Raw genomic sequence first — 19,839 nt, forward strand, 5'->3', positions numbered from 1 at the left:
GCAGCGATTATCCGAGTGCCGTATCTCATCAGACAAACGAATTAACATCTTAACCTTAATTATACCTATATATCCGACCATTTATGTACTAACATAGATACTAATCTTCTTAATGCAATCTCTAAATCACAAATGCAAACATTCTAGTTTGGTCCAACAATATTTTAATAAGGCAGCAGAATCAAACTGGGATGGGAAATCTTTTGAAGGGCCAAGTGGCATTCCCATTTCCATACACTTTAGCAAGATAGCACTAATTGCTGGGAGGCATCTACTAAGTATGCGTCGGAAAGTGAGCATCCTGTTAGCCATGTAGCGTGAGGCCCTGATGTTGATTCCAGCATAAACTAACAAAAGCCAGCTGGACGCCAATGATTAAAAGGCCCCATTGTTTCCTTATTAGGGGCTGCCACGTTAGCAAAAGGTGTGAGCCGTGGGGCCTAACAAACATCCGCTGCCCCGCCCCTTCCTGAAGGAAAAAAGCCTTAAAAGCTTTAAATACAGTGGACGACGATGACCTGAATGCATCACAGCTGATTTGAAATGACGGACTTTAATCATCCATTAGATCGGATAGAAAATTAGAGGCCAGGGCGAAACTGGCAGTTTCAGGTCACATCAGAGTTTCGCTTTTGTGTAAATAAACCATACTGCTTTACTTAAGTCTGTTTAAATCTGACAGAACATAGCAATGTAGTTTGTACTTGATTGTGCAGTCTTGATTATGACTCATTTAACTGAATTGATTCTTTGATTCTGATTTGATTCTTTGAATCAATCTAGGAAAGTGATTGATTTACCACTCAGCATCCGTCGACTATGGCAATATATCATATATATATATATATATATATATATATATATATATATATATAGTGCAGTTATAGAAGACGTCACTCAAATCTAAACTCTTAAGACGTGATCAGAACAGACACAAATATAAACTTGTGGATAATATAATACAGTTCATTTGCACAGACTCTATCTAAGTTAACTTTACCTCTGTGCATTCGCAAACAAGGTAAGGCCCTGTTTACACTAGTGCGTTTTCGTTTTAAAACGCATAACATTTGCTAGGTTTATGCCTGTCGTCTTCGCTACTCTGGCGTTTTCGACCTCCGAAAACTGAGACTTTAGGCTGCCCACATTCACAAGTCTTTTCTTAAAACGAAAACGCACTAGTGTAAACAGGGCCTAAGGTCACAATCCCATTGCTTTATGAAAAACAAACAAACAAAAACAAAAAGCCAGCACTCACACCAGACTTCTTACTAGCTAGCTAACATTAGCGCTGCTTTCCCTCCAAAATCACATCACAGAGGAAACGTCCCTGTTCTGTATTCACCCAATTAGAAGCTTCCTCGAAAGAAGATACACAGGCAACGTTTCAGTTCTGGGGACCGCCACGGGCCCAAGAACCGCATCCAGGGGGGTCGGCCATTTTCAAAAATGCCGAAGTCTACGTTAACCGTTACTGAAGTTATTATCATTATTATTGAGTTATAAAAATATAGTTATACTCTAGGTCACTTAAACATAAAACTGTAATTTGAAAAAACCTAATCAAAACAGTCCAGCTGTTGTTGCTTTTTCTGTCCAACTGCATGATTGGATAGAGCCCACAAGTTTTATCAATCCCTATCAAAAGCCGCAGGAAAATCAAGCATTTTTAGCTCTCAAAAAATTTCAAAACACAAAATCTTGTATGGACTGCTTGAAAGCCCAGTGAATCATGTACAGCTGTGGCATTGTTATGTGCACGTCGCATCATGTTTATGAAATAAAAAACAAAGCAAATTTTTCCAGTGTAGCTGTATGAGTGCATATATATATATATATATATATATATATAGAGAGAGAGAGAGAGAGAGAGAGAGAGAGAGAGAGAGAGAGAGAGAGAGAGAGAGGAATGACTACAGAGGAAAGTTTTATGTTTGAACACCTGGACATAGGCTAGGTGGATAGGGAAAGGAAAAGGTTAAGAATTTATAGCTTAAAAGGCTCAAATTCGTAAATTAATAAATATGATGACACATGTTATAATAATGGAGCTAAAGATTGATCATATATATTTATTTTTAAAAAAAGTATATGATTTTAATAATAATAATAATATATATGACTTTTGTAATTTGTAATCAACCATTATGATTTACAATTAAGATGTGTTATATGTATTATTAATTAGTCTTCCCTGTCTGGGGATAAAAAAAAATAATAATAATAAAAATTAAAATAAAATAAACTTTTGGAGAACCCCTGATTTTGGATGCAGTGTGACTTACAACTTGGGGTTGGTGTGTAGTGCGTTAAGGGGCGTGGTTTTAAACACCATTGGTTTGCGGTCACTTCAGTCTGGAGACCTGTGTGGATGTCTGTCATTTCGGTGCAGTGAGTGACCGGAGACGCGCCGCGCGCTTTAAGAGCCGGAGCACGAGCCTGCACACACCGGCACAGTCGCGGCACTATGAGCGCGTGCCGCCAGCACAGTTAACTAACAAACACCCAATAACACGGAGACACAAACACGCCCTAGCGCATACGATGGAACCGCACCGCTGTCTACAGATGTGTTCTTCTGATTTCGGCTCAGGATTCGGATTTATTGATTCGGGTTTCCTCTCTTAATTTCCGAGGACACTGTATTGATTATTTATTATTAGCTGATGGATTTGAATCTGATCATTTAAAGCACGAGACGCTGGAATACTACTGATTTTTTGGGGTTGTTTTTTTTTTTTTTTAATATTCTTTTTTTGGTCGGGGGGTAAATATTCTCAAGAAGAACATGTATGGGATTAACCAGCGTTGTTTTTACTTGTAAGTACAAAAAAAAAAAAAAAAAAAACTGAAAACAAAACGCATCTCATGTCTGAGCAGATTGTACATGTTTGGTTTAAAGTTGCTGCTAAGTTTTAAAGTTTTTACCTTTTTACATTTTTGCAGATCTTTTCACTTCTTCGTCGTCTGGTGCCATGCACAGGTAAATATTCCCATTTTCAAGATATTCTACGCAAATAAGCTAAATATACGCATTTCATTAGACAGAATAAGTTCATGCAATCTTGCTCCTAAAGATTCATTCTGGAACACTGCTTATATAGGCCTAGTGTATGTATTATAGGGTTATAACGCATCATACTTTTCTGGAGAGATTAAATTATATGCATTTATGTCAAGCACAAATGTAAGTCTGTTTAGCATGCAAGCACATTTTTATTCAGTCTACTAATTTTTTTTTTATTTTTTTTGCATGAACTCGTATTAGCATTGCATTGCTTTTTTCGAGCGTAAAGACGCACGGTGTCAATACTATTGCGCATCTAACACCAGGCAAGCCTACTGTAGGCTATTTCTAAAATATTCAGGCATGTGCACGCATACTGCGAGCTTTCTATGCTTTTATTTTAAGCGTGAAATCCTCATGTTAAATTAAGCTAAATGTCTCAGTAAAAACTTAAACATATATATATATATATATATATATATATATATATATATATATATATATATATATATATATGCAAACGTTATTTCAGCTCGAGACGTTTTAGCGGTTTGTTGTGTATTTGTTTATTTATTTACCGTCAGAGTAAACAACTCAGTGCTGTATAGGCCTAGAGAACGAGAGCCAGGGAGAAACGTGTGATCTTATGTTTTCCCTTTACGTGAAAAAAAAGGGGGAGAATGAGCCTTCTCCTGATTTTAAGCAGCACGTGAGGGAGCAGGGCGCGCAGACGGACGAGCTCAGCCGGCGGCAGGTGCGCGTGTACCAGCTCTACAGCCGCACCAGCGGGCGCCACGTGCAGATCCAGGGCAAGCGCGTGAGCGCCACCGCGGAGGACGGCAACACTTTCGGTGAGTGTAATCGGATTTTCGCGTCGGGTTTCGGTCGAAAGAGACGCTATCACGGCGCATAAAGAGCGTTTGATTAGTTCACTAGGCAAAGAGCGCGCGCATAAAGACCGACAAATATTTCTCTAATTGCTCGCCTTTGTGTCGCGAGCAGCGCTAATGGCCTTCAAACATCAAAGCAGCGAGGAGCGGAGCGCACGCGCACAGAGATGCACAGTATAGTCTATCGCGTTGTTGTTGTTTATACAAATCTGCAAAGTATCACTCTGACCAGTCTTTTACAACATGGCGCAATACCAATATGTACACTCTTTTACAAAAGGTTCCAGAAAAGGTTCCTATATCTTCCTTAACGCACTCTGAAAAACGTTCCTCGGTGCAAATAATTTTTTTTTTAAACTTCCTCGAGGAACTCTGAGCTAGTACACTTTTTTTCCTTCGTGAAAGAACTGTGAGTGAGAAAGGTTCCCTAAAGTGAATAAACCTTTTAACCTTCCCTGAAGAACACTCAAAAAAAGGTTCATAAGTAACAATCAAACAGGTTATTTAGAGCAAATAACCATTTTGCTCCCTTAATGAATATTCAAAAAAGGTTCTGTGGGATGAATAAAGTTTTATATTTTCCTTAGAGAACACTCTAAAAGGTTCCTAAGGACTCAAGAAGGTTCCTTAGAGCATATAACCTTTTTCATAAAAAGCACCCATAAAGGTTGCAGAGGGTGCACAAACTTTTTAGCTTCCTTAAAGGACACTTAAAATTTTGCTCCTTAGAGCAAATAACTTATTTACTTCCCCTAAATAACTCTCAAAACAGTTTTTTTTTAGAACAAATAACATTTTCAGCGTCCTTGAGGAGCACCCAGAATGGTCCTGTGTGGCGAATAACCTTTTTTAATCCTCTTTAAAGAACATTCACAATGGTTGCGTAGGATGAATAAACGTTGGAACTTCCCTAAAGGTTCCCTATAGCTTCCTTAAAGAACACGCACGAAGGTTCCTTATAGGATATGTAGCAGTTTTAACTTCCTTAACGACTACTCAGAAAGGTTCCTTAGAGCGTATTACCTTTCCAGCTTCCTTAAAGAATCTCAAAAAGGTCCCTTGAGGGTTCCTTGGATATGTAAGAGTCCCAGCGTGCTTGAACGACTCTTGAAAGAGAAATCTTACGTTGTAAGATTCTACATAAATCCCTAAAGCAGTTAGAAACTTTTAAGGACCCTTTAAGGTGCTAGACAGAAGATAGCTTTTTTCATAATAGTAAACTTTTGTAACGGATGGTACCATTTATTGATTGGTACCACAAAGAACTCAAGTACCACAAAGAACCCCCCCCCCCCCCCCCCCCCCAACACACCTGATTCAACTAATCGGCTAAATAACATACCTGCACGAATTGAAGTTGGAAGGGTTCTCCAGGACCAGTCGTGTGCTATAAAGAACCTTTTCTGGCACCTTTAAGATTTTAATTTCAATGGAGTTGTAATAAAGCATTTTGTCCATAATGTTACATTCAAAACTGCTCTCAGGATTGCGTCTGTTCTAACGGTCCAACAATGTTATCGTTTTCACTGTTCTTCAAATGTCATAGCACTAACAGTGTGTGTGTGTGTGTGTGTGTGTGTGTGTGTGTTTTTGGGTTGCAGCCAGGCTGTATGTGGAGACGGACACGTTTGGCAGTCGGGTTCGAATCAAAGGAGCAGAGAGCGGCCGATATCTCTGTATGAACTGGCGAGGAAAGCTGGTGGGCAAGGTACACACTAACGTCGTAACAGCACAGTTCTTATGACTTACCAAAACTCACTCATTTTTGAGAGTTTTACTTTGTAAAAATCCTTAGAGAACCCTTCATAAAGCCACAAACGGTTTACCAAGAACTAAGACGCTTTAGCTAAATGTTGAACAGGTTCTACATGTTTAGAAGAAAATAACGACCAATTATTTGAGGTTTGAAGAGCATAATTTGAAGACACTTCCTGTTAATAAACACGCGTTTTTGGAAGAAAAAAAAGGTTCTTCGGCGGTTCTTTAAGCGTTCATTGGCTCAATTAAGGGTTCTAAGCTTCAAAAAAGGATTAAAACTGGGAACACTTTCTGATAGGGAAACTGATTCCTGCTTGGAAAAAATGGTTCCTCATGGTTCTTTGAATAGTTAAGGGGTTTTAAAGTTCTTAATGCGGCTTCTACTTGGAACCTTTCTGATTGGAAAGCATTGTGTAGGAATATACACGGACTCTTTAAGAGTTCCTGAAGAACTATGAAGATTTCCATATCTCTTAAGGGTGTGCAGGAAGCCTTCTCTAAAGAACGATCAAAAAGGTTCCTTACAGGAAAATAACTTATTTACCTTCCCTTAAGAACACTCAAAAAGGTTCATAAGGAACAATCTAAACAACGATTTAGAGCAAATTACCTTTTAGCTCACTTAATGAACACTCAAAAAGGTTCTGTGGGATGAATAAAGTTTTTAGCTTCCTTAAAGAACACTCTAAAAGGTTCCTAAGGGCTCAAGAAGGTCCCTTAGAACATATAAGCTATTTAACTTCCATAAAAAGCACCTTAAAGGACACTCAAAAAGGTTCCTTAGAGCAAATAACTTATTTACTTCCCCTAAAGAACCCCCAAAACAGTTTTTCAGAGCAAATAACCTTTTCAGCTTCCTTGAGGAACACCCAAAATGGTTCATTGTCTCAATTATGGGTACTAAAAAGGATTATACTTGGAACCCTTTCTGATAGGGAAACTGGTTCATGCTTGGGGGAAAAACTGGTTCCTCAAGCTTCTTTGAATAGTTAAGGGGTTCTAAAGTTCTTAATGGGGCTTCTACTTGGAAGCTTTCTAATAGGAAAGCATTTTCTAGGAATATACATGGAATCTTTAAGAGTTCCTGAAGAACTATTAAGATTTCCATATTTCTTAAGAGTGTGCAAGAAACCTTAAACATTTTTTTTTCTTTTAGAAACATTTACAAAAGAACCCAAGAAAAACAGGTACATGCTTAGGTTCCTCAGGGATGGTAAGGGGTTCTAAGCTTCCCAAAGGGGGTTCTATTTGGAACAGTTTCTGATAGAAAAGCACTTAATAGTACTCTACCCCAAGCCAGAGAACCCATGTACAGCATTATGGACTATGAACCACAGAGAAAGTTCCATACTGTTGGAATTTGATATTATATGAGCGGTATGATTGGTATTATTGTGTAAGATTACTATCCAAAAGGTTCTCCAAGGGTTCTTGAATGGTTAACTGGATAAATAAAGGTTCTTAGCTTCTTAAAAGGGTTCTACTTCGAATGTTTTCTGTGATAGAGAAAGAGTTCTAACTTACTCTTCTAAGAGTGTCCAGTGACTGAAACTGTAACATGTAATAGTGCCTGCAAACTGGAGAACACTTTAGAGTGCTATTTTACTAGCTATACCAAGCTAGTAGCTTAAAAACATACTCTCCGGGGAAAAAAGTTCCTTATAGGACGTAAAATGGTTCTCCCCGTTTTCTTAGAATATTTAGAATTCTTAAGGATTCATTGGTCGTCCGTCTGTAGTTCTGAGCTCCCTCAAACATTCTAAGTAGGACATTTCCTACAGGAAGAGTTCTAAGCTTTAGGAGGATAAGCACCCTTAATTACCTAATGAACCCTTTAAGAACCAAACATGAACCACATACTGTACATACCCAGTTCATACTTACACTTGCACCAAAAACAAAGATCCATAATTTGTTCATCAGATAAATAAGGGTTTTTACATTCCTTAAAATGGTTCTGCTTCAAACCCTTACTGATAGGAAAACATTCTGTTGTAGAACTATTAAGCTGAAGAACCCATAAGCATTCTAAATGAGCGAATATACCACATCATGGAGTCTGTTTCAGGGGTCCCTTCAAGGTTCTTACAACAGTTCAAGGTGTTTAGATTCTTAACAGGGTGTTTCCTCTGTTGTAGGGTTCTACACAATATTATGAAAGTTCCCTTGAGAGTAATGTATAGAACCTTCTTATTGAGAGTGTAGTGGTACTGATGATTATGTTACTTTTATTAAAAAAAAAAAAAAAAATCCAAACAGAACCCTTTTAGGAGCCTAAGAAAACTTGAAGCATGTACCAAGACAGTTTGCATAGACAGAGAGCATAATTGGAACATTTTTGGATATATATATATATTAAAAAAAGACCCTATATTATAGGGTTCTACATAAACTTTTAAAAGTTCTCCCAGAGGGATGGTGAAGAATTTTGTAAGGTCCTAGATTTAACTGATTTATCTCAGAATGTTTATGCAGATGGAAAAAAATATATATCAAGTTTAGTTGCCTTTTTTTCTTTTCTTTTTTTTATATGAATTTAAAAAAACTGTTATCGCCATCTTGGTTGTGGCTTTAAACAGGAAATAGTGCCACCTGCTGTCTGGGTCAAGAACCATCCGAAAGGGTTAGTCTGGGTTTCCTGGGCTTCCAGGTTCCACTTCTATAAGGAACACTTTGTTGTAGGGGTCTATATAGAAACTTTAAGGATTAACATTAAGAGTTGTGCTGTATTTTTTTTCAGAGTGTGCAGGAATAACGAAATTACGAAAAAAAAATTAACCCTTAACCCTTAATGAACCCACTGTAGAGTTAAGGGTTCTAAGCTTGCTAGAAATGGCTATAGTTCGGAACCTTTTCTGAAATGGAAATGCTCAGCTGTAGGATTCTACATAGGTTAAGAGAAGTAGCCCTCGAAGATAAACACATAAACATTTGGATTTAAAGTGTTGTCAGATAGCAGGACGTCATGTGACTCATTGCTTCTCATTATTTTAATAGGAAATAAACATTGTGTGGTATAATATCACCTATCGTCGTTTTCCCGTAGGCCAACGGCAGAGGCAGGGACTGCATCTTCACCGAGATCGTCCTGGAGAATAACTACACCGCCTTCCAGAATGCCAAGTATGACGGCTGGTATGTTGCCTTCACTAGGAAAGGAAGACCCATCAAAGCCTCCAAAACCAGGGAGAACCAAAGGGAAGTCCACTTCATCAAGCGGCTCCACAAAGGCCCCCATCCCTTCCCCAACTCGGACCGGCCTAAACACTTCGAGTTCATTAGCTTCCCTCCAATACGGCGAGCCAAGCGCAACAGGAAATCACACACGGCTTCCTAACGCTGGGCGCCACAGACCTACAGGACTGTTTTTTTTTAAAAACTTTTTATAACAGGACAGAAGAGGAAGCTATATTTTTTATATTTTCATACTTAATGGACATAAAAATGCCAACAAACAAAAAAAAAAGAAGAGACGACTCGTTATAAAGGGCTGACTTGTACATATGAGAGATGATGTATATATTTAATAAGCTCAGAATGTTTGTTTGAGTTGTGTGAGCGCTTTGTGAAGAGATACAGGAGACACTGAATTCTGGCATATTCAGTAATAAATGAGATTATAAAATATACGGAGTGACGGATTTTATAGATCTCATTGAGGACTACAGACTTTACAGCTGATGGCTGGTTATGATGTTAGATGGGAGGAGTAAAATCTAACATCTATCAATATCCTGACAACAAATCTATCAAGGCCGAGCAATGCATTATATCACCAATGGCATAACTACCTCAATGTACACATTACCAACCAAGCGAAAAAGAACAACAGTTCATTTTCGAAACAAGAACAAAATACAGAGCTGCGATTTCAGTGACAGCGGCAAGCGACACGTGAATTGAGATTTTCTCAATTCTACACAAATTCGGTGTGAGGTGCTAAGGCTACAAATCAAAAAAAACAATTGGCTGGAATAAATCCTCTGACCAATACTATGGCATGTTGTGGTCCAACATTTCTTCAGTTCCAGACTCGCAACTTTAGTTCCTACCTGCAATTAGTTCCCGTTTACTGTGTGACGCATGAAAAATGGAAGAAAAACTTTGAAACCGTGGTTTCATCTTATCCGGTCACATGCGACCTCTCGTTAAATGTGAATCGAGATCATTTTCACACTGATTAGTGCGATATTTCATTATATAACAACAGTAGCGGTCGCTACATGTCCACGAGAGACAAATTACAAGCGATATGAATGACTTGCTTGTTAGGGTGAAAGTAGGGTTAGTCAAACTACCAGGAATTGTAGCCAAGATGGCCGCCGAGGTGACAGACTTTACTACAAGGACTTTGATAGAGGTGTACATTACACAGCCTTGCCATTTAAACAGCATACAGTTTTACTGTCTGTTTTTCCTCACTGCTCCTCAAGTCCCGTGCTTCTTCGAAGCTAGTCGGAACTAAAGTTATGAATGGAAGAAATGTCGGACCGCACACGCCATAGGATCAGGAATCATTCAGGCCAATCATTTATCTTTAGTTAACTGCCTAGGTTGTTGCTAACCACACAACAAGAAAGGCTTTCATGTAGGAGTTCATGGTTGTTGTTGGTTTTTTTTTTTGTTTTTTTTACCACTTTGTAGCTTGAATGCACCACTTCTAAGTTATACAAGACCAGGCTCTTATATGTTCGAAAGGCGAAACAGATGGATAAGATGACGGTTATCCATGGATATGAAATGGCTCTGTGTATATTTCAGGGCTGGGTGAAATGAAGGTGAGATTACATTATTAAATTACATCGACAGGGACTCTTCTGACAAATTAAAAGAAAAAGGCAGGTGCCCGAGCACCCAGAGGCTCGACAACCCAACCTGCATGTGTTTTTATCATCAGTGATAATAAGATTTCAATCGCAACATCTAAACCACGAGCTGTTATGTTTTTAATGGGATTATCAGCAAAGCAGCTGCAGGACGCATATAGTCAGCGCTTAAGTCTCATGATCCCGATATAAAGGCCAATATAATTTAATGTAAACTTCTGCCTAGTGATGAATGCGGCACAGAAATCAGACATCAGCTGTATGGTGGATCAGTTCTAATGAATTAAAAATCTCAAGACATATGAAGGGTAAACATTTCACACTATTTTTATCACATAGGCCCTCTATTAGGCCTTTGCAGGACAAGCGATTTGTCAGTGTTAAAAATGGCCACAGCAGTTGCAGCACAACACATGCTCTACATATATTATATATATATATAGAGAGAGAGAGAGAGAGAGAGAGAGAGAGAGAGAGAGAGAGAGATATTTTATAATGTCTATTATTGTTCATTTGCATGCATTAAAAAAATAATTTATAATTAATTATTCAGGTATGTGGGCATTACTACTGAAAAATATCTGTGACTTCATGTGTATTTCCTATAACATCACACCCTGAAGTATTTTATCCCTCTAATACCACAGCAGTTTAAAAATGGATACAATTTTTAATGAAAGAACGACATGCAGTATTGTTTATTTTTGTTTATATTTACATGTAATATTGTAGAACACCACATCTGTATAAACAACATACCTGAAATTTCTCAGACAACACCGATGAAATGTCGCCCAATTAGTAAATCCTGGATTGTACCATTGGGATGTGTAGAAGAGGAAGAGGCAGACTGTTATGATTCTGGATAGCCACAAGATGGCGCCACGTACACACTCTGTGTGATGGGCCACGCCTCAGTAAAATGGCGGCCGCTGTTTTTGGCACTGTCATTCATTGAATTAAAAATCACTGTCGTGCTCTTAGCATGGAAAGATTTCGGAGAAGTTAACCTAGATTTGGTTAATTGGTGAAATCCAACCTGCTGCCTCATGATAAATACTAATTATGATGCTGAAAATACAGTTTAGTGCAAAACTCTGCACCCCCCATGATTTCTAGATGAATAAAAATGTTAAATATATCACCATTTGTACAATTTATCTACTAATAAATGTAATACCAGGATGTTAAAAATGAAATGTGAATGTATCCTACAGCAAGACAATCCAAACATAATACAAACTCAAGAGAAAAACTATATATGACACATATTTCCCCTGGCATACTTAGCTAACTAAGCTAACATTAGTAATAAACAAAATATTTAAAACTTTTATGGTTTAGCTTTTTGTTAATTCATCTATGAGAAAATTAAGGTAGGCCATATCATGTTTTTATGATAGTTTGTGTAGTCTTTGGGTGTTAGTTAACGTATTAAACTATTCCAGAAACAATGCAATAGAAAACAATAGAAACCCTCATAGACTTTGTAATGGTTTTAATGGTTATAATGGGAATTGTATTGGTTTTAAAAGAAGCTATAATGGTCCCTGTTGGTCTCTAGCGGATACCGTTAAGGACCAGTAATGGTAATGGTTTTAATAGTTAGCTGATGGTTTGTAATTGTATTTGTAGTGGAAACCATTCAAATTTTTGTGATAGTTTCTATTGTTTTTTTTGAGCAGGGTATTTTTAATGGTACTCCAGCCTATGTAGCTGCATAAAGCTAGCACTAATTTGCATACCCCTTCAGTGTCCTCATTGTTATATTTAATATGGTTCTTCTGTGAGATTTTTATTTGTTAATGTAGTACAATGTTGTTTGAATATTTTTCCATATGACTTATACCAGCACATCTTGCAGGTCTTTATCTTATTTTCATTGTTATCCCTGCCATTGTTTTCCCTCACTGAGCTAATTGTACGGCTAACCAGTTTGTGCTGTGAGCGTGCGTTGCTGATAAAAGAGCAAGTGCGTTGTTTAACGAAACTTCCTGGTTGAGCACTTTCATCGCTGATGCCACAGTATGTTACCAGTTACCAGATTTAAATGATCATTAGTATTATTAGGCTCACTAGCACTGTGAACCAGCTCTCCATACTGATGAACCTGGTTACTGGCGTTCACATATGACACGAGCAAAGAATGAAACCTTGCCACTCATTTGCATTGTAAATGGTCTTAAGGATTGTTTTCATCCTGGAATTGATCCTGAGTCTCCTGAGAACCAGTAGGTTTTTGCTGTTTACTAGTTAGACAGACAGCCAACTAATACCATTATTAATAGCAATACTAAGACTCTTGTCATAAAGCAGCTTTACAGAAATCAGGATGTAGATTTAGATCCCAAATGAACAAGCCAGAGGCAACAGTAGCTAGGCAATATGAGGAAGAAACCCTTAGAGGAACCAGACTCAGAAGGGAACTCATCCGCTTCTGGTGACAAAGAGCAAAGACAAACAATACTGAGTGTGTTGTATATTGTGAATAAGAGTCCTGAGATGAACAGCAGGACAGCCTTTATGATTACGGAGCAGTTCTTAGCTATAAGACAGATAAGCTCATTATAGTAACCTAATATAAACTAAATATTAATACCAACATCAATATTATAGACTCAACGGTTAACATTTTCTCAACTCGCTGACCTCCCAGTGGTTTCATTCTTCCTGATGTTCCTCCATGTGGATTGCAGTACAGGAGCAGGGTGGAGGAGAGCGAGTCCAGTCCCATTAATATCAGAAGCATTCTCCTGCCGCTAACTCCCTGGGGAGAGACCAGGCACGCATGCCAAAGTGCTTGGAATACTAATGTCACTCTGCATCTCAAGCGCTCCTTCTCAACTGTGGTCAATTTGAAATACAAGAAAAGAAATTTCATGGTGGGGATGGTAGGGATGAAACAGCAGAGTGGGTGAAGCTACAGCTAATCCAAGACTTGCGTAAATAGCAAGATTTTTCCAAAATGTCATCAAATTACCTCAAAATGACCATTTCGCATAGCGAATTAAGCTAATTATGTGCTGACAGGCATCAAAACGCTGTCATGCAAAAAAACAACCCTAATTTTAAAGCTAATGCTGCCACACACAAAAAGCAGTCTAGGTAGTTAGCTAGTTAGCCATTCAGCCTACTAATGTGAAATAGCATGATTAAATATTAAGACAACTGCCAAAACAATAAACTCAAACTTAACATTTTATTTACTCTGGAAATCTTTTACTGTTTAATGTTGGATATCATACTTGGGTATGTGCGTTTTGTTTTTTTCGAATGTAGTTTTCTTCAAAAATAAACACTGCATGTAAATATCTGAGTCATAAATTAATGTGAAAGGGAATGGAAATGATAGATGGCATTTACATACAAAGGGGGATGATGTTGATCCCCTGTCTCCAGTGTCCCTGCACAGATCAATAATCAATACCGGATTATTTATACGGTCTCCAGTGGTGGTCCAGAGCAGAAGGTTAAGGGTGTGGCAATGTCTGACTATCTGACATCAGCCAAGCAACAGACTAGATATCCATCATGGAGCTTTTTTTCCTATTCATTTCTTTGAAATGACTGATGAATAACTCCTACAGTCTGTGTGGTATTCATTCATGCTCTAATTGTACAGTATATTTGCACACTTTAATACAGACACATCTTTTTCATCTGTGAGTCAGCTTCTGCGAACAATGTCAGGTCTCTGGACTAGTGGCTAATGTAATAATAGACGGTACTTCTTCAGAGGCTACTGATAAATCCAGTTTGAAAGGCAGTGTGTGTTTGCGTGTGTGTGTGTGTGTGTGAAAGAAACAGTCTGTATGGTTTCTGAAAGGGAAGCTGCGTATGTGTGTGTGTGTGTGTGTGTGTGTGTGTGTGTGTGTTTTCAAAGCAGCTGACTCAGCTTTGTCTAAAGGGAGATATCCTATGGGAGCACTCTTCTGACTCACCATTAGCTAGCTAGCTAGCTCCCTCAGATGCAGAGCTGCTGAGGGGGGATGGGCAAAAACGCCTGGACTGCAGCAGGGCTTGGCAGAGCTACATGGACGGCTTTTTTCCTCACACAAACTGCCCTTATTTCAGTTCTTAGCACTTCAGGAAAACAAGTAATATACTACATATTACATACTATACAATATGATAAATGAACACTCAGCACATAGTCATGGTCACATTTTTTTTCTATCAGTCTTCAAATAAACATGGTGAGTGTTTATTTAAAGAGCAGTCTAAAATGATCTCTGCAGTTTCACAACTCATACTTGTGTCAGTCCTTGCAGGCTATACATTTATGACGGTGTGAAACAGGACCTGATAGTGTTGGATCTGTGTGGTCTTCCCCTGGACAGCTGAACATATGAAGTTCAAGTTCTACCATCCAAAGCCTCCATGATTATTATCATCGGAATGACTCAGCGAAAAATCAGACTTACACTCTATTCACACCTCCGACAAATCTACCTGATCAACAAATCAAAAATAAATGTTTGCTGTCTGATGTTTGCTTGTTTAATTTGGTACTGGAGCTAAAGAGGCTAATGTAGCTAACAAGCTAAGACATCGATCTCACCCAGACGCTTTACATAAATACGTCACCAAAGCTTCAAATACTTTCATCAAACAATAATGATAAGCTACACAAATTCATTGTTTAGTAAATACAGGTCGAGCTAGGATTCATTTAGGTTCAAATGGAATTCCTGCTTTTTGTAACAACTCCAAACTTCGGGCCTAGCTGGAAAATTATACCAAAAAATGCGTTCAATGAAAATAAACAAACAGTTTCGGTTGTCTAAGATGGCTGCCCACCATAATGTTACTCTGTTCAGATAATATAGGAGTTCTGTATTCCAAAAATATACTGCCTTTTGCTGGATATGGATTTCATACAGGCTATGATGATTGTTTGGGCTCTTTAACATCTTCCTAGCAATCAAAATGCATTTTGATTGATAGAAGAGTGAGGGGGAAATGGAAGGGTCTGTCTCCTGTTTCATCAGTATGCCTTGTCAATATTCTGAACGCTCACAAGGAAGCAACAGTATTCCATACAGCGCATCTTTTTGGAAACCTGGAACTGCATTAAATGACATTACAAAGTAATATTTATCCTTTATACAGTATGTAATTCAATTCAATATTTTAGGATATCTACAGTATCTACAGATACTGTATTTGTTTTCTTCTTTTATATTTAATACTTGACCATCGAGAGTAATTTATTATTTGACTGTTTTATTAGTGGGTAAATAACAGATTACACTTGCTAGTCATGTATTAAATATAAAATGAGTTCAGTATTCCTGTACAGTTTCCCTTTTACTGTTTGATTTAATGGGAAAAGGTCAAGTGTAAGGAAATACTGCGCTATCAATTTACACTGCTGGAATTAAAGATTACAACAAGTCATACTGCGTCCTATATCGCTGCAGAAGTGGATATGATTTGAGGAAGATAGTTAAATATTTTGGGCGAGATAGAGTTCTATATCATTCGCATCAGTAGGCCACTGCAAAACTAGAAATGCAAACATCAGACGCCAAACATGTCTTGGGTAATCGAAGGCTTGCGTTTGATTTCTCGTCAAACCATTTCTTTAATGCCTTCGATTGAAAAACAGCGACCCACCAAACTGCTATCGCTAGTTATAGAATTTATTATAAAATACATCAACTTTAGATTGGCACAGGAAAGACAGATGCTGAGTCAAAAGACAGCGGATCAGTGGATCACTCCCTCAGAGGATCCATACTGGAACAGACGTATGGCCTTTATTATCTCAGGCCACTGCAGATCATTCAATAAACCACACAGAGAGGCAGTGTAATAAAAAGCTTAGCTGGTCCAGCACAAAGCCTGTCCCTTGTGCTGTGCATCACCAGCAAACCACTTGTTTCAAAATTATTAGCACCCTTAGTATTCATTTATAGACATCAGATTATAGACTTATAGATACAGAAGCTGTGATGCTTGTCCTGTAATATCTACCAAGCATGGGGTCACTTGTAGAGGATATTGATCCAGGTGAATTGGCGAGCAGTAACATAGAGTATTGTGCTTGAAATTGGTACTAACATATGGAAGCATCTCAGCATATCAAATTGATATAAGCATACTTTGCCATTTTATACATTTTAATGGAAATACATTTTTAGCTTCTTTAATATATGTTTTAGCTCTTTAGCCTGAAGAATGATTATTGCATCCAGATTTTCCAGTCTATTCCAGTTGCCTACGTGAAATATGAAGAAGGCTAGAACTACTTGGTATTAAGACGCTAAAAAGCGTCTGGAAGATTGTTTATCAGGCATTAAGAATTAGTAATAAAATGTTATAGTCAATTATAAAGGAAACATGCAGCCAGTGGACTGATGTGAAAATTGAACTAACAACATTTGTCTTCAATTGACTTCCATTTCTATTCATATATGTACACAATTATACACACACACACACACACACACACACACACACTCCTCCAGTATCACTCCTGCATGCTGCCACACTTCAAGATTTGTAGCCTCATCTCCTACTAAATTGATTAGCTATTAAGCTGCCAAAACTGCGCTGCAGAAGCAGAGCTGGGTGAAGTGGGGGAAGTGTTGTGCGATGACGTAAGCTGTTTCATGAGCACACACTGGCTCTTTTGTCTCCAGATTTAGAATTTGGATATAACCACTGATTAGAAAGTACTGGGAGGATCCAGAAAGTCTTGTTAAATTTAGGTCAGTAGTCTTAGGGAATGTATGCGTGTGTGTGTGGTGTATGTTTTTTGCCGACTCCAGTAGATGAATAAGGCTTAGACATAGTGCTCGAGGTGTGCTTTTAAAAAAAAAAAAAAAACATTTCCTTTCATTTTGTAAGAAATTTGTCAGCAGGTTTTTCCCCCCCGAATGAAGCGGAGAGACCCGAAGGGCGACCCGCTAATATCCCATCTGTTCGGCTGCCTCTGGTCATCTCAGGAAAGCCCTCGAGACCTCAGAAATATTCCCTGCCCCCTCCATCACAGCACACAATACGACAAATCTCACATTCTCGCTCTCTAAGTCATGCCAACTGTACCAAAGCAGCTGACTGTATCATGGCCTTCCCCCTCCTTTATACAGATTAGCTATTAATAATCCACACACAAGCACTGCAGAGACAAGACAAGCACTCGGATTTTTCCACCCCACAGGCTCTTTTAAACCCACTTTTCCATTGTCTGTCGCCTTCACCTTTAGGCCACATGTTAAACAGAAGGACTTTGCATCGTGGCAGCCATTTTACTTCATTGTTAGTTGACTATGCAACAAGGAACGGGGGGATGGAGTAGAAGACATCACTTACTGTAGGCTGCATAATGGCTCTGGAATAGCCTGGAATAGGAAATGAACCCGAGCTAAGCTGTAAACACCTCCCATACACAGCTCTCTGAGGAAGAAATCACATGCTAGAGCATGTGGTGAATTGCAGCTGCAGCCTGTGTAATATCCTGCTTGTGCAAATCAAAGAACCTGTGTACACTTTGTTGCTGAATAAACACTACAATTACGTTCGTTTTAGGAGGACCCACATTAAAATTAAAGTGTAAATGCAGCCAAGACAGTGCCACAATCTACAATCAAATCCACTTACAGTACATTTAGTCATAATGCACATGGTCTATAGCCCTATTCGATCTAGATTAGTTTTATGTGAGAAGCTAGGGTAATGTATTTATTAAGGTACACACACAGCATGCACACATACAGCGACTTGCAACAACAAAGCAACTGGAGACCATTTGTTTTCAATGAGCGCTGGCGACTCCCAGCGACAGGAGCAACAGTGACCACTGGCAACTAGATGTAGGATATGATGCATATACACACTGGTGAATTTGATATACAAACACTATCCCTCCAGAATGTTTCCTTTTAGTGGCAAGACAACTGGTTTGTTGTCAAAAGTGGAATGCTTGTTGTGTCACCCACTGATAAATGTTATTATGACAACCAGTAGTAGGAACACCTACTGGCGACCTCGAAGTACAGCGACTGGTGATTCTCGCAGCGATAAAATCTTTGTATGTGCGTGCGTACCTTCACTTGTGTACCTCTGGGATTTTAGTCCCACCCAAATCTGTCAGTACTGTGCATTTCTACGCTTGAAATGATTACGCTTCATTTGAGAGGCAATACAATCCTTCGTTCCATCGCACTGTGGTTTAGTAGTTAGTATGTTCGCCTCGAGGGTCGGGGGTTCGATTCCCGCCGCTGCCTTTTGTGTGCGGAGTTTGCATGTTCTCCCCGTGCTGCGTGGGTTTCCTCCGGGTACTCCGGTTTCCTCCCCCGGTCCAAAGACATGCATGGTAGGCTGATTGGCATGTCCAAAATGTCCGTAGTGTATGGATGGGTGTGTGAATGTAATGTGTATGTGAGTGTGCCCTGCGATGGATTGGAACCCCGTCCAGTTTGTACCCCGCCTTGTGCCCCATGCTCCCTGGGATAGGCTCCAGGCTCCCCAGTAGGATAAGCAATATAGAAAATGGATGGATGGATGTCTATTACTGATAACTGTCAGAAACACTACACCGAGACCCATTTGACTGTCAAAGAAAAAATAAAACTACTGGAGATTAATTAAATTAATAAATCAGTAGATTTAAATTAATAACCTCAAGGCTGATCTTTTATTATACTATGCTGCTTTAAGCTGTTTGCACAACTTTTTATGGTCCTTTTGGATATTTGTGTTCAGTGTTTTGTTTGGTTGAATGTGTTTAAGTTAGTGTGCAGCAATGAAAGCACATAATTATAGTGAAATTCATGCTAATTTGATATTAATTAGGATATTGCAGTAGTAGGATTGCTAGCTAGTCAGCTAACTATAGTTTTGTTTTTAGGTTTTGGGTTCTGCATAGCTTGATATTTGATTCCTTTCAGAATAAGACTTGTTTTTGGCTTTTAATCTCTTTATTTAATGGGTTCTAGTGCAATTCCTGAGAAACTGAAAACCGTTTTGGGGGAGAAACGTTACTAGCTAATCTAATTAAAATCTCTTCCTTAATTATGAATATAGTTTACCTCTAACCCCTTGGTCATTTGGATGCACCTTTTTTATGTTTACAAACTGAATATGGGACAAATTATTTAGTACATATTTAGTACTGTGGTGATACAAATGCAAGATACGCATATGCTAGCATAGCTTTCAGGTTAGCATGACCGCCGTATGCTGGCGTGACAAAGCGCAATGTACCGGGTTCGAGTGACAGCCCGTGTTGACCAATCAACGACAACTACGGCTCCTCTAAGCCGATTTTTGAAAATTTCAACCAATGGCGCACTGAGACCGGCGTCTGGGGGCGGGTCTAAACCAGTGCTTTTATAACGGGGGAAGGCGC

At 38.7% G+C, this 19,839-nt stretch overlaps 1 protein-coding gene across 1 annotated transcript; it reads left to right on the forward strand.

Moving 5' to 3' along the window:
* The first annotated feature begins 1,937 nt into the window (after positions 1 to 1,937).
* fgf17 (fibroblast growth factor 17) lies at positions 1,938 to 9,004 on the forward strand. Its single transcript, XM_053624252.1, has 4 exons — positions 1,938 to 2,983; positions 3,681 to 3,858; positions 5,499 to 5,605; positions 8,702 to 9,004. The coding sequence occupies exons 1-4, from the start codon at positions 2,888 to 2,890 to the stop codon at positions 8,990 to 8,992; spliced, it is 672 nt and encodes a 223-aa protein (XP_053480227.1). The 5' UTR covers positions 1,938 to 2,887; the 3' UTR covers positions 8,993 to 9,004.
* Positions 9,005 to 19,839: the final 10,835 nt, after the last annotated feature.

Source organism: Ictalurus furcatus, chromosome 5 (assembly GCF_023375685.1).
Source record: "Ictalurus furcatus strain D&B chromosome 5, Billie_1.0, whole genome shotgun sequence".
NCBI lineage: Eukaryota > Metazoa > Chordata > Actinopteri > Siluriformes > Ictaluridae > Ictalurus > Ictalurus furcatus.

Excerpts from the sequence above, each read along its gene's own strand:
- fgf17 (XM_053624252.1), top strand. The coding sequence starts at position 2,888 with ATGTTTGGTTTAAAGTTGCTGCTAAGTTTTAAAGTTTTTACCTTTTTA. Across the intron at positions 2,984-3,680 it reads TCGTCTGGTGCCATGCACAG|GGGGAGAATGAGCCTTCTCC; the intron begins GTAAATATTCCC and ends GTGAAAAAAAAG. Across the intron at positions 3,859-5,498 it reads GGAGGACGGCAACACTTTCG|CCAGGCTGTATGTGGAGACG; the intron begins GTGAGTGTAATC and ends TTTGGGTTGCAG.